This window comes from Platalea leucorodia (assembly GCF_965183815.1).
Source record: "Platalea leucorodia genome assembly, chromosome: 8".
NCBI classification, from domain to species: domain Eukaryota; kingdom Metazoa; phylum Chordata; class Aves; order Pelecaniformes; family Threskiornithidae; genus Platalea; species Platalea leucorodia.
In genome coordinates this window covers 2,433,001-2,446,220 of record NC_138830.1, presented here as the reverse complement: position 1 = coordinate 2,446,220, position 13,220 = coordinate 2,433,001, and the positions used below count along the sequence as shown (strand labels likewise).

Genomic DNA, 13,220 nt, shown 5'->3' with positions numbered 1-13,220 from the left:
GTCTTTTTCCGTATTTACAAAGTGTAAAGCCACAATGCAGTTCAAGCGTAGCAGCTAACAGACGTGACGCTCCCAGAAGCTTTTGTAATTGCAAATGGTGCAGCACCGCAACTCTGCGGGGAAGAAAGAGACTGCAAAGACCCAGCAGGGCTTTGGAGACCCAGCAGCCAGGTTGAGACGACTGAGGCCCCACCTACGCCCCTCTGCCCGGCGTTAGTTAAAGGCTGGCCCTACGCCTTCAGGTGTTCTTGTCAGCAGAAGACATTTGAAGCAGGGACAAAGGTAGAAATTAAACTTAACCGAGCCTGCAGATTTAGTTTTTTCTAGCAAGGCTGAGATGACGCGCAAGAAGAGCAAACGGTACCGTAGAATTGTTATATGTGCGCTTCAATATAGCGGAATGGGAACCACGGTCTTCAGTAGATGGATTTTTAATACTTGTCAGGAAAAAACCCTTCCTCTACCAACGTTTTCTTTTCAGAGGTGCTGCCCTAGCCCCGCTTGCACAAAGTCCTTGGAAACCTCCCCTCAGCATCGCTGTGAGCAGGGACCTTTCATTCTCCAACGGGGAAAGGAGAACGGTCAATCCGAGCTGTCGCCAGGCCAGCGAAGAAGCCCTGAAATGTTCAAGAACACGTAATTCAGAGAGCTCAAAACACAGCGCTCTCAAGGTAACAAATCAGGGTTCTCGGCATTCAGAACAAGTCAGAAAATCTCTGTGGAAACAAGAAAAGCGTCTGTTGAAAGCACCTGGCCTCTATTGAGACCTCTTGACATCTTCTTGAGACCAAAATCTTGACTTGGTATCTGAAGAATGAATCTAGGAGCTGAACATTTTCACTTTGCATCTATTAAGAAAAGCGGTCTCTTTTTGAATCCTTCAAGCAATCCTTTATGGTACCAATTTTCAGTTAGGCAGATAAATAAGAAGCTCTGCACTGCAGCTCTCCCGGGTCAGCTTTCCTTAAGGACAAATTGTGCTAACTGGGGCATCATCATTCTCTACAGAATCATCGATAAATTCCTCCTAAATGATTATTCTGTTACAGCTGCCCTGTGCTGACATCAGGGAACCAAAGATGTTGCTTAGATTTCCATTAAATCATTTCCCCCCGAGGCAGGGAACGCAGACTTTATGAATACCGGAGCAGAAATCGCAAGAACCAGGTTGTTACGGCATGAGGATAACCACGCTTCAAAGGGAAGACTCGGGCAGCAACGGCAGAACGCACCTACCTGGAACACCGTCTCCTCCTCACAGACCAGAGCTGGGCATCGCTACCGGGCAAGCGCGACATCTACGCGCCGCACCACCGCTCTCCAGCTCCTGCGCCTCGGGGCGGCCACACGCCGGGGGGGAGCGTTGGCCCTCGTGAAATTTCAAGACGCGCAAACCTTCTGTATCGTGACATTAGTACAAACAGGCTGTCTCCCGCCCAGGAAACCGCTTCAGGATTGCGCCCTCAATAGTCAAACTGACGACAGAGAAATCCTGACATGCGCTCAGACTCCGGGTGAAGGGAATCCAAGACTGGTTTTACACTTGTGAAATACAGCCCCTCCTCCATTTTTAATCCGTTACCCAAGTTTTTCAACATAAAGTCTCAACATATTAAAATAAATGGATTTTGATAACATTACAGAAATAAGAAAGCTGTTACTTTTGAACATATTACAGCAAATAAATCGTCTATACGGAAAAGCAGGAATTTCACCGTAACGTTCTAGCAGCATTAAAAATAAACCATCCGGGTTCGCTCTCTTGGATTGTGACACGACCCGCAATTCTAAAGGAATTAAAACATCATCATGTATAGATGGATGCACGTTATTTCACGTGTAAATCTAAATGGTTTCGAGTATCTGAAATACGGTAACACAAATACGATTCCGTCCCATAACCAAACGATCCCTCCGCGAGAACGGCTCCCTCCGACGCGCGACCGCGTTACCACACGGGAGCCTGCTCCCACGCCTCCCAGGTCTTCTAAACCGCCGGCGCGTCGCCGCGAACGTCACGGGGCTCAGCTTCCCGTCCACGAGTCTACGGGTAAGGAGAAGATGAAGCACGCGAGACGCGCGGTGAGAAAGCAGTTCGTCCGCATCAAACGCGCAGCGGTACGTGGTGGGAGAGGATAGCTTCACCGCTTTCGGAGGATCTACTGCGTGTTTATAAAGAGCACGGCGCTGTACAAAGCATCACCTCCCGTCGCTTCTTGCATATTGTCTGCCGCGAAAATGTGCCAAAATAAATCGTAAAACAGCGTTTCAGGCTATCGCTTCCCCGACGTAATCATCTGTAAATCTTCCGTACCGAGCATTTAAAATTACGGTCAGCCAAGGTAATATCAAAATATATTTTATTCTGGACCTCTTTCAGATCTGATTCAAATTACAGTTGTCAAAGCAATACAATGCAAAGGGAAACTGCAACAGAAAATGTGCCTAGAAGGGATATAAGGGCCTTGGGGACAAATCATTGTGATGTAGAACCAAAATACATCATAAAGTGTAATTAACATGGTCCAGGACAGTATAGAACATCTATATCAGTCTTCTTTAGACAATAATCATGAAAACTGAACATAAAAGTCCTTTAAACAAGTACAAAAAACTGTCATGGGCTGGTTTACACTTTTACAACAGCTGTAATTTAACTGGATAACTGAAGAAATGATGCAGACATTTTAATCCAGTGCTATAGGTAGGCTCACAGAATTAGACCCAAAGGATTTGTAACTCCAAATGAAACCGTTACAACTACAATGTCAATGTCAGGAGAGAGAGAAAATTACTTCTGTATCCTAGAGTTACTGTTCTGCACACTGCAGTCTGTTGAGGACAAGATTGCAAAGTACACCCGACTAGCAACAACATGCAGACTGTTTTCTTGTATTTACCCACAAATGTCAAAAACATTATGAAGGAAAAATGAGTGATTATTCAAAAAATAAAAGAAAACAAAAACATGCCTCAAGTTATTGTCAAGCTTCAAACTTAAAGGCAGAGAAAGCGAGTTATGTACTCAAAACTACTGATCTGAAGCACTATTAACACTAAATCTGCAATCCGCAAGAAAGGGCAGATTTTCCTGGTTCGTCTGCCTTCCATCAGAGCGACGGCCAAGACAGCCACGCTTTCACCCAACGCGGTATTCCAGAGCTTTCTCTAGAGGGAGAAGCGAAGACTGCTCCACGGCTCTCTCCCTACGGAAAACGCCAGGGATCTTGACGGAGATTAACTGCTGTCTCCCGAAGCCATGTTTTTGCTTCTAACATGCCACAATGTTGCTTCTGCTTTCTTCGGACTTCTGGAGAGCGTGAGCTGATCCCAGCGGGGAGCGGCTCGACAGGACTTTGTGAAGGGAGGAGCCATGGCGCTTGTCAGCGGCAAAGGGGGGCCGTGCCGCGCCGGGCCGGCCCTGCTCCGGCCGGACCCGCGCCCCGGCCGAGGGGAGCCCCGGCTCCGGCGGGACGCGGCCCGCTCGCCCGCGCCGCCCGCTCTGCGGCGTTACGCAGACCCGCCGCCTCCGCCGCCTGTTCTGGCGAGGTTTTCTCATGAAGTGAAAGACAATGGGATTTCTGGTTAAGTAAAGATTGGAAAAATCGGGTCCCAAGGCTCCTCTTCGCTAACGGACAAAAAACATACGACCTTTTATTTACAAGCTGAAAAGCCCAGTTTGCCATTTTAATGACATTCCTTCATTCAGCAGAACTAAATGCGTCGGCTGCTAGGATCGCTCCGTCGGCAAACTGGCACAACCGCCCGATGCCACCCACTACTCTTCCTAAACACAAAGAACATTTCAAAGGTACAACGTCCCATTAAATACCCTAGCATGAGGTAAGCAGTGTAAGGAAAAAGGAGTGCTTTTTTAAACGAAAATTAATCAAAATTGGTAGAAATCTTTGGCCTTTCTCTCAAGATGCATTAAAGTGTCATGAAATCAAGAAACATGCTTCAAAATGCCGTGTCATTCTGACTCTGGTAACTATTACCTCCCTCCACCCAACCCAGAAAAAGAGGCACTTTTAGTGTTTCATATAAGATTTCCAATCATCTAGTAGACACGCTAAATAACCCTGCACAATTGTAGTCCCAGAATAAACTGAGTTTATCAACATTACAAAGAGTCTAAAAAAGCTTTTATGAGGAGCTAGATATTCTCTTAACTACACTAAAAAGTCCACTGGTTGGGAATCTTTACATCAATTTAAAAATGCAGGAAAAGGTAAAGGAAAAATAGAAAAAGAGGAACTCTACAGAAACCTGGACCTAATTATGCAGAAATGAGAAACGGGAATCTGAGATGGATGCATAGAAAGACAGCGAACTCAAGAGCAGCTCATTTCTTATTCCATCACTAATTCCGAGCCCAGTTCTTCCCCTCCCTTTTATCCTGTTGGGATATTTGCCCGTTCGCGTGTTGAACCGGAAAAAACCAGGAACGGTAACGTACGCAGAGGCTTATGCACGCGTTTGCCTTTACACTGGGCCAACAGAATTACTCGGTGTGCAAGACTAAGCACGTGCATGCGTTCACGCAGAGTTCGGGCCTTGCTGACATTTGGCATACTCAATTCGAAGGAGCAATTTGGACGGTCTACCTCACTATCGAATACGAGGTCTCTGTGCTACAAAAGATAATTATTAACGTCATGGTTCTCTTTTTTTTTTCTTTTTGCTTCACGTAATCACAGAACCTAGCACACCTTGCATGCACGCACGTCGCAGCGTATAGAACAAGAGGCGAGAAGAGGTGTGAGCAGGAGCAGCACTGTGGCATGCTAGTACAGGACGACAATACAACGGCGATCGGCCAGATCCTCTGCGAGTGGAAGCGGGCGCCGTCCCACGACGGGGGGGCACCGCTGACGGACGCCGGGCCGGGGGCTCGGCCCGCGCCACCGGAGCGCTCCGGGCGGCAGATCTGACGTTCCTGCTAGGCTGTGCTTCGAGCACCTGGAAACCCTGGCCCTGCCATACTGAAGCTCTGTTTTACCTGTTTCTGACTATGTGATACTACGCTCAAGCGACTAGAATTACAACCAAAACAGCTGATGATTGAGGAAGAGGAAAATGGCGATACCCTACAACGTGGCTGTGTGATTTTGCAGCTATGTCACAGAATTCCACCACAATTGTTTAGATTGGCTGAAAGAATCATCCGATGACTTTTATGAAAATGAATAAACTGTCCATATTAAAATACAAAAGTACTATCAAGAATCACTTCTGACTTTCAGATTTAAATTCAGTGCAATTGACAAATGCATTGCTAAACGAAAAATGCAGCTTAAACATACTCAAAACATTTGTGTCTATTCCTGGGAGCACAGTTTAAAATTATTGCACAGAATTTTTTTTTATTTTTGTTTTTTTTTTTTCTTGTTTGTTGTTTTTTTTTGTTTTTTTGTTTTTTGTTTTTTTGTTTTTTTGTTTTTTTTTTTTCATTAAATGACAGAGGTCAGCCACAGTCATGGACCTCCAGCAATAAAAGCAATATTTCAAGTGCCAGACACTCAATATATTAGGTTTCCTACATATTGTAACTCACAGGATAATTGCTCTAAACATTTGTAATATGTTCCAAAATCCTAAAAATAGCTGGCACCGAACCACCGCGGATGACTGCCTTTATGGATATGACTTTTTGTTGGTTTTAAACGCTGTGTATGATAGCATTACAATCCTGGGGTATATAGAAAGAACGTATTGTTGACTTCTCTTTACCACTGGCAAATTGCTGCCCTACCTTAGCCAAACTCAGACTTGCTTCAAGTCGTGTTTATTCCATGGAAATAGCAGAAATCAATGCCTAAAGAACAATGGTTAAAATGTCAAAGCTGCATTATCTCAATTAAATCAATTTATACCTAACTCGGAGGGGAAAAAAAACAAAACGGGGGGGGGGGGGGGGAAGGTTAGAGACTAGCAATCATAAGCCACAAAGTTATTTGTGATTGAAATAGTGTTATAAAACTGATAACTTTGCAAAGCTCTGTAATATAAACCATTCCTTAAGTAAAATGCCTGTGACATAAATTTGACAACCTCTCTTTTTATAAATTTACACTCTTGGAATCTTATGCAAGACATGATGCAACCTTTTCGACTACACATACGCGTAAACATAACCTCATGCTATCATTTACAAATAAAATCACTATCGGTATACTTTTAATCACATGAGCAGAAAAAGGTTTGCCATATACATCTGTCATTGTAAGAAAAATACTTGATATTGTAAACAGAGTAAAAGACACTATATAGTAGTGATTATTAAAAAAATAGCAGCTTACATCTACCCTATATTTGGAAAAAAATGTAGTCACAAGATACAATAAACTGCAGGACTGGAGCAGCAGGGGAATTAGTGCAAGTATTCATCTTTTAAATAAGCTGAATCACTGCTATTAAAATAAACTTGAAGCAAGTCCTCTGTTTAAGATTTTTTTGAAATCTAAGGTAGTAAACATTTTGCCTCTTAATGGCAGTGTTATCAAATATATGCCAAAGATTTTATTTTAATAAAGAAAAATTACATGAGATACTTTTAATACTGGAGTTTGGTTACAATTATACATCTAAGCTCCTACAAATAATGATGGGCAACTCTCAGAGAAGCTGTGGCATGAACCCTTGTCCAGAAAGATCTTAACCTCAGAAAAACGATCCCCCAGCTGTACTTTGCTCCTTTTCACAATAGTGCACAATTTAACCATATTTTAGTTATGGTCTTAAAGCAACAGAAGATGCATTTTTTCCTCTTTTTTTGTCCTTTTTTTTTTTTTTTTTTTTGCATCCCTGTATTTTTCCTTTCCATATTTTTGTGCCCTTCTGTTTTTAAGTTTGGCAGAATTATGTCCCAAATAAGAAACTACTGCATTTTAGCCATGTCACCAGCAAATAAAACATAGCATTATACCCATTACTGTCATACGTCGTGGATGAGCAGGACGTGAAACACCACGCCGCGAAGCAGGATTTTTTTTTTTTTTTTTCTTCTCTCTCCATAATCCCTTTTCCACCCTCCCTCTGTTCACAAAATCGTGCTCTGGGAGCCACAAAATGTACCAAACGTTATCAGGTTCAATCTACCTCTTCAAAGAATGCATTAAAATATGTTTCAAAGAAACATTTTTTTCCCAAGGTGAAAAAAAATATAAACAAGAAACTAATTCACTCCCTTACTTCATGCATCCGTAAACTTAACCAAAACAAAACAGAAAACCCGATGTTTAAAAGCAAAGGAAAAACTACTGCTGCAGATTTCTGTAAGTCCATTTTCTCTGTACACACAAACTGCTCAGCTACCGAGGAGGAAAACAAAAATACCCCACAATCCATTGCCGTAACGGATTTGAAGCGGGGAAGGGGTAATGAAGGCTGCCATTAGTATCTTCTGAATTTGGTATGTATATGGGTCTGCTCTTGTACACGGTATATTTCTCTCTCTCTCTCTCTCGCTCTCTCTTCTGTTTTTCATATCCAAAACCTTTAAATGTTATTTTGGGGCACAGCAGATTCCAGCACTTGGTGAACAGGATTCACAAGCTGTGACAAAACTCTGTCATCCTCTTCAGGGTGTCATTTTTTTTTTTTTTCTCCTCTTTTTTTATATACAGTATATGTATATATTTCTTTTACGTTTGGCTGTAGTGGACTGGCCATGGTTCAATTGGGACTATAGCAGTACATGGGTCAGGGACAGTCATTTTGGCTATGTACACATTCATAGTCGGTCCATGGCTTCCAACCAGTAGCGCTATTTCCGTAGGTCTAATACACAAACCTGTAAGAAAAAGAAAAACGTATAGAGAAATTGCAGATCGCGCTATATTCCACATCTGTACAATTCTGTGTGACATACCTGCGCAAAACCTACGAAACAGGCTGTGCGAGCTTCAGCCTGCAGCTCCTAACGACAGGCGGGGGGATCGCCAGGCGAGCACTTGGGGTAGGAAGCCCTGCAAGGGGTACTGCTGCCTCAGGGATCGCTATCAGAACACTTAACAACTACTTAATGCTCTAGTTCTGTCAGATAGAGAAATCTACTGGTAAAATACAATCCTATAAAAGCTATGCTTTTAGTCATCGAACAGTTCAGACGTGCCTCTATTTGCTTAGTTATTATGAGCTATATTTAAAGCCGAGGGGATGAGGAGGGATTTCGCTAGCAAACAAGATAAATCAAAATAAAGCCAACGTTTTTAAAACAGCAAAAACTAAATGAAAACTGATCCGTTGCAAGTACAATCAGCCTCTTGGGTCACATTAACTGGAAGACTGGAAAGGTTACACAGCATGCATATGAAAGGGTCATCGAGGGGGGAATGATAATTAATTTCTACTCAGGATATGCCTTGAGCTTTTGTTCCTTTTATGATATTGTCTATACTTTTAAGACTAAAATGATATGAAAGACCAAGCAAAATTAATTCTCTGGAATTTAGTCGACTTAAAATTCAGAAATTCCTATTTTCTGAACTCTAACAAGGCGATCTCCGTCAGCAGGACGGAGCACGCAGGGCAGCAGAACGCTGTGGCAGTGTGTTACGACAGGACCTGAGACTCCGGACGGCAAAGCTACCAGGACTGCTTTTTGCTCACGTTTGTTACTTTCAGCTACAGCACTTCAAAATACAATTCCTTTATCACTCTTATTTTATTCTAATTTTGCTTTTTCTTAGGCTCTCTTCTCCTTTCTTTTAAAACCACGGGAAAAGAGAGGCAAGCAAAAAACAACTACTGTACTCGTTACGAAGAACCGCGTGTTAATATGTTACCGCCGCACTTTGCAGGGCAATGTCAGAAGCCGCAGGAGGTGATGCTACAACACACCGCTACGGAATGAGAGCGGGTGCACTCGTGGTGAGTTAAACGTATGATTTTACTCTCTGCTGCTTCTAAGCAAGGGAAGCTCCTGTCATTTTTAGGAACTTTTTAATTATGAGCATTCAGAAATTTGTACTTTGTTTTGCTCCTCTTCCTGTTGAATGCAATGCAGAAGGTATTTCATTCCTATCACGCGCTACAATAATATCACCTACACGGAACATTTTCACTCGAAAAGGGCAAGGAGGCAAAAATGAACTTGTTTCCAGACTGTAATGAAAAGCCCAGCCACAATGAACACATTTCCATGGCCAGTCCCAGCAGAGACAGAAAATTTAAATTAGAGGCACCTTCACCTTCTGAGATTTTTGGAGGGTTTAGAACAGTAATGCATTAAGCTGGAATAAAGACATATTCTCCTTTCACCATTACAGCACCCTTATATGCAAAAATCTGCATGTGAGCTGGGTGCCTGAAGCTTCAGCTACAGGAGGGAACCGTCTCCGTTGTTCCTCAAGAGATTTCCCGAAGACGCTTGTTGTCAGAATGTCAAACAGGTCAAGCTGCACTTACTGAACCATCTGAAGCGCTTGCTCCAACTTTGTCTCCTGCTGCATTCCAGCAAACCTCAAAAATCCCTCCTGTTCCCCGATAACTGTGAACTAGGGCACCTGTCTAAAAAGGGACAAAACATGTAATTAATATAACAAAATCCAAGCGAAGAAGTAAAATTTGCACAACGTGTAAAACTTCCCTACTGCTTCTAAAAGCTGAAATTCTCCGAGGAAATGGTCCAGGGGAGACTCATGGAGAACCTCAGCCCTGTGCTAAAGGATGTCTCACAATTATCCCATCTTGATCTCGACAGGCAAAACTGGGGATGGTCGTGACTACTTCCAGTTACTAAAATGAGCCTTTCAAAAACTACTCTCCAATTGCGAGGAGCCAGAAATCACATCTTGCCTAACAACAAGGTCTTTAGACTTTCATTCACAATCAGCCCTTTCTTTGCCAGAAAGACAAAGCAAGTACTAGCGTCCTTTTTGTCGTCACCACCTTCTCTCACTTTACTCTCTCTTGTTTTTCAGTGAAGTGCAATGAAACAGCTCTCAGATTTGTATCTCTACACCCAGTCATCATTTTTCACAGCAAACCTGTTTTATCAGGAGTTTAAAGCTCAGAGGTAACAAAGACAATTTTTGGATGCAACATGTTACTGGAGACGCTTCGTTGAATGTTTTGGTGGTGGTGGTTTTTTGCTTGGGTTTTTTGGTGGGGTTTTGTTTGTTTGTTTGTTTTTTGCTAAGTAAAGACAACGTAAAGATAATTACTGCTTCGCCATAGGCAAGCACTCAAAGAGAGAAATTGAACGCACACCCATTAACAGCAGTAACCTTAGAGCACAGAGAAAGCGAATCAGCGTGTTTGCAAGGGCAAAGCTCTTTGGGGCCGAAACGCGATGGAGCGACAGAGGGTGGGAGGGTGCTGATGGAAAAGACCAAACCACCAACTTCTGAACAGGCAGAAGAGCTATACCTGTGTATTCCAGATGTGTACACATTTATCAAAGGAGCCGCTGGCCAGGTACCTGCCATCAGGACTGAAAGCTACACTGTACACAGGTTCTTGATGCTTTGTCAGAGTGTGAATACAAATTCCTCTGTCTACATCCCATAACCTAACAGTAGAATCAAAGGATGCACTGTCAAGGGAAAAAAACACAGATTAATGACCTCTCAATTTGACATATTTTTGTTTCTAGTATAAACACGACATGATAAAGTATCCTACATGCTTCAAAACATTCTGTGAACCTACGTATATAAAGAGTGAAGTAAAAAATAATGCTTAACAGGCATTTACAGGCAGGATTAAATAGTACCTTGCTAACATAAGATTGGCATTTGGATTACTTGTTCCTGGTCCTGTAGGACTCCACTTGATAGTATAAATTTCTTTGTTGTGTGCTTGTAAGTCATGGACACAACTGTCTTGTTTCATACTCCAGATCTACAATAAAAACGGAAGAAAACGCACAGACATTTAGCACAATATTGTACTAAAAGACATCTTACATCTTTATCATTTGCAGCCTGACTGCCACCTTTTAGGCCATTCGAAATATTTCCTATGACTGCCGAGTTTCTAGCGCAATTATGACAAGTATTATTCCAGTACCCTCCATGCTTTGAGTTGTGAGTATCCGATGGGGTTAATGAGCAATAAAGGTGCTGTCTGTAGAAACCAATCTGCGTGTGCTAACTACAAGCCCCTTGAAAAGTGCAGGGATGGTAACAGATGCTAAAAGGAGAAGAGCAATATGTATATGTTCACGTCTGAGTTGACAAAATACCACAGTCCTATTTTTAAATGAACTTCTTGCTACGCAGTTTGAGTGAAATAAAAGGATAGTAGAGAAATTTTGTTTTCATACGAAGCCATAGACGCATACTGCAAAAAACACGATGGCATTTTCCTGGCTTATTCGGATTTGCGCTGCCAGGTGTTTGTTCGGTACTTCGTACAAGGGAGGAGCTCCTTGGGACTCCAGCTCCTGCATGAGAACCTTCAACAAACACAACTTTATTCTATTAACAGCTTGCGTTGCATACAGAAGGGGTTTTGGCAGGCTTTTGTACCTTTTCCTAAATGTGAAACTTGATACAGTAGTTTGATTCAGTACATCTGAATGCTTTTTTTAATGGTATCTGGTTTAGTAGCGCTTTTAGCTCACCTCTTGTTAGAAAAAGCTAAGAGGAGCATGTTTCAGCTCAACTGTATTTAAGATGCAATTGGGGTGTATGCTGAAACGAATGATGCTTTTCAGACCTGGGGCCTCACTGAAGGGGAAATTGATTTTCAATGTGCAGACGGAATTAAAATTGTATTTCGAGTTTCAATTGATGGGATCAAAATCTAGCTTCTCTTCCCAAAACTAGTATAGATTAAAAGAGTCCATATTAGCTGCCCTGGAGAATACATCAAGTTGGCATCACAAGAGAGGAAAATAAATGAATCAATCACTAGGTATCTTCCATATGCTTCAAAACCTGACGTTCATTCCTACTGCCGTTGAAAAGCAACTGATTCGTGATGCGCAGACTTATCTACAAGCAATTGGTCTTCCAGTTATTCCTGAACAAAATGACACAATTCTTTCCAGGCTGGGCTGAATTCGAAACAGCGACCAAGAAGTTAACTGCCTGAATTGCCTGTGCCCACCAACGGTGACGCATTCCCAGGTGTGGCCTCGCTCCTCACCGAGCTGCAGCAGCAACAGCTTGAGCTCTGGACTGGAATTCAGCTTCTAAGCATTAAATATGGAGCTTAAGCTGGCTATTTTGACTCCATCCACTGCCAATGGAGAAGGACTGATGCTCTCAGGGGTTTAACTCATCACACTTGACTCAGACACTCAACTTAGGAAAGGATGAATTGCTCTTCAGTGGTGCTAGACACTCTGTTGACTAAAGATGTCTAGACATCTAGCTTTAGACTGGCGGTTTAATGCTTATATGTTTATATTTGGATACGGTGATTTCCACTGCAAGTGCCTGACGGCGTGCCAGCACAGGAGGGGATATCTGGCTGCTCGTTCAGCCATTCCCCGTCTCTGATTAAACAACGGTGAGCTAGATGGAAATAACTGTCCCAAGGGCTACTAGGAGGACGGCGCTGTCAACATAAAAAACCAAATCCTGAAACTCTGCTAACCGTAGTGCTGAACACCTACTAAATATAAAGCAGTACGGGAGTAATGGAACGGTATCGGTAACATGGACGCAGCACAGCCTCATTTCTTCGAGCGCATCGAACCTGGCGGTATTTTTGTATGGATCTCTAGTGCGCCTTGGAGTCCTGTGTCTAAGTGACAGTATCCTCTGCGTTCATGAGTTTGCCCCAGTTCTACAAGAAAGCACGTTGCTGTGAATTATTTGGAGGAAAAGTGTAGGTGCAACTGAAAACTGCAGAATGGCTCCTGATGAATCGGAAAAACCAGGGAGCGCACGCAGTCTCTTAAGAAACAATATGCCAAAGGTTTTCACTAGGAAGAAGGGGAAAACAGAAGAAAACCAGGAAAGGAGCTAGTCACCCATTCTTGTGTGTGTTGCGCGACATGCATTCCAACTTCTCCTTTTAACCAAAAGCAACCATCAGGTGTGACAGCTTAATGATTAATGACCTGATTCTGTAAACAGCTAAAAGCACCTAATAAATCATGCTCCGAGTCTCAGGGTGGCAGCCTGGAACAAGTTCTCTGGACCAAAGCTTGGCTCTGATTAACAAGGATTCGCTAGGCTTGCCTAATCTTGTTATATTAAAAAAGAGCAAATATTAGGCGACGCGGCAAGTACAGCGATACTGCCGGATTGCCCGCGCTA

At 42.8% G+C, this 13,220-nt stretch overlaps 1 protein-coding gene across 8 annotated transcripts in view; it reads right to left on the bottom strand.

Annotated features, from left to right (window-relative positions):
• Nucleotides 1–2,343: 2,343 nt before the first annotated feature.
• Nucleotides 2,344–13,220, bottom strand: part of TBL1XR1 (TBL1X/Y related 1) — a 120,543-nt gene continuing 109,666 nt past the window's right edge. For all 8 annotated transcript variants that reach the window (XM_082319424.1, XM_082319423.1, XM_082319429.1 and 5 more), the window contains 4 exons: nt 10,721–10,848; nt 10,375–10,540; nt 9,412–9,513; nt 2,344–7,795 (listed from right to left, as the gene is read on the bottom strand). In XM_082319424.1, coding sequence (XP_082175550.1) covers nt 7,769–7,795; nt 9,412–9,513; nt 10,375–10,540; nt 10,721–10,848 — 423 coding nt within the window. In that variant the 3' untranslated portion in view covers nt 2,344–7,768. The remainder of the gene's footprint in view (nt 7,796–9,411; nt 9,514–10,374; nt 10,541–10,720; nt 10,849–13,220) is intronic.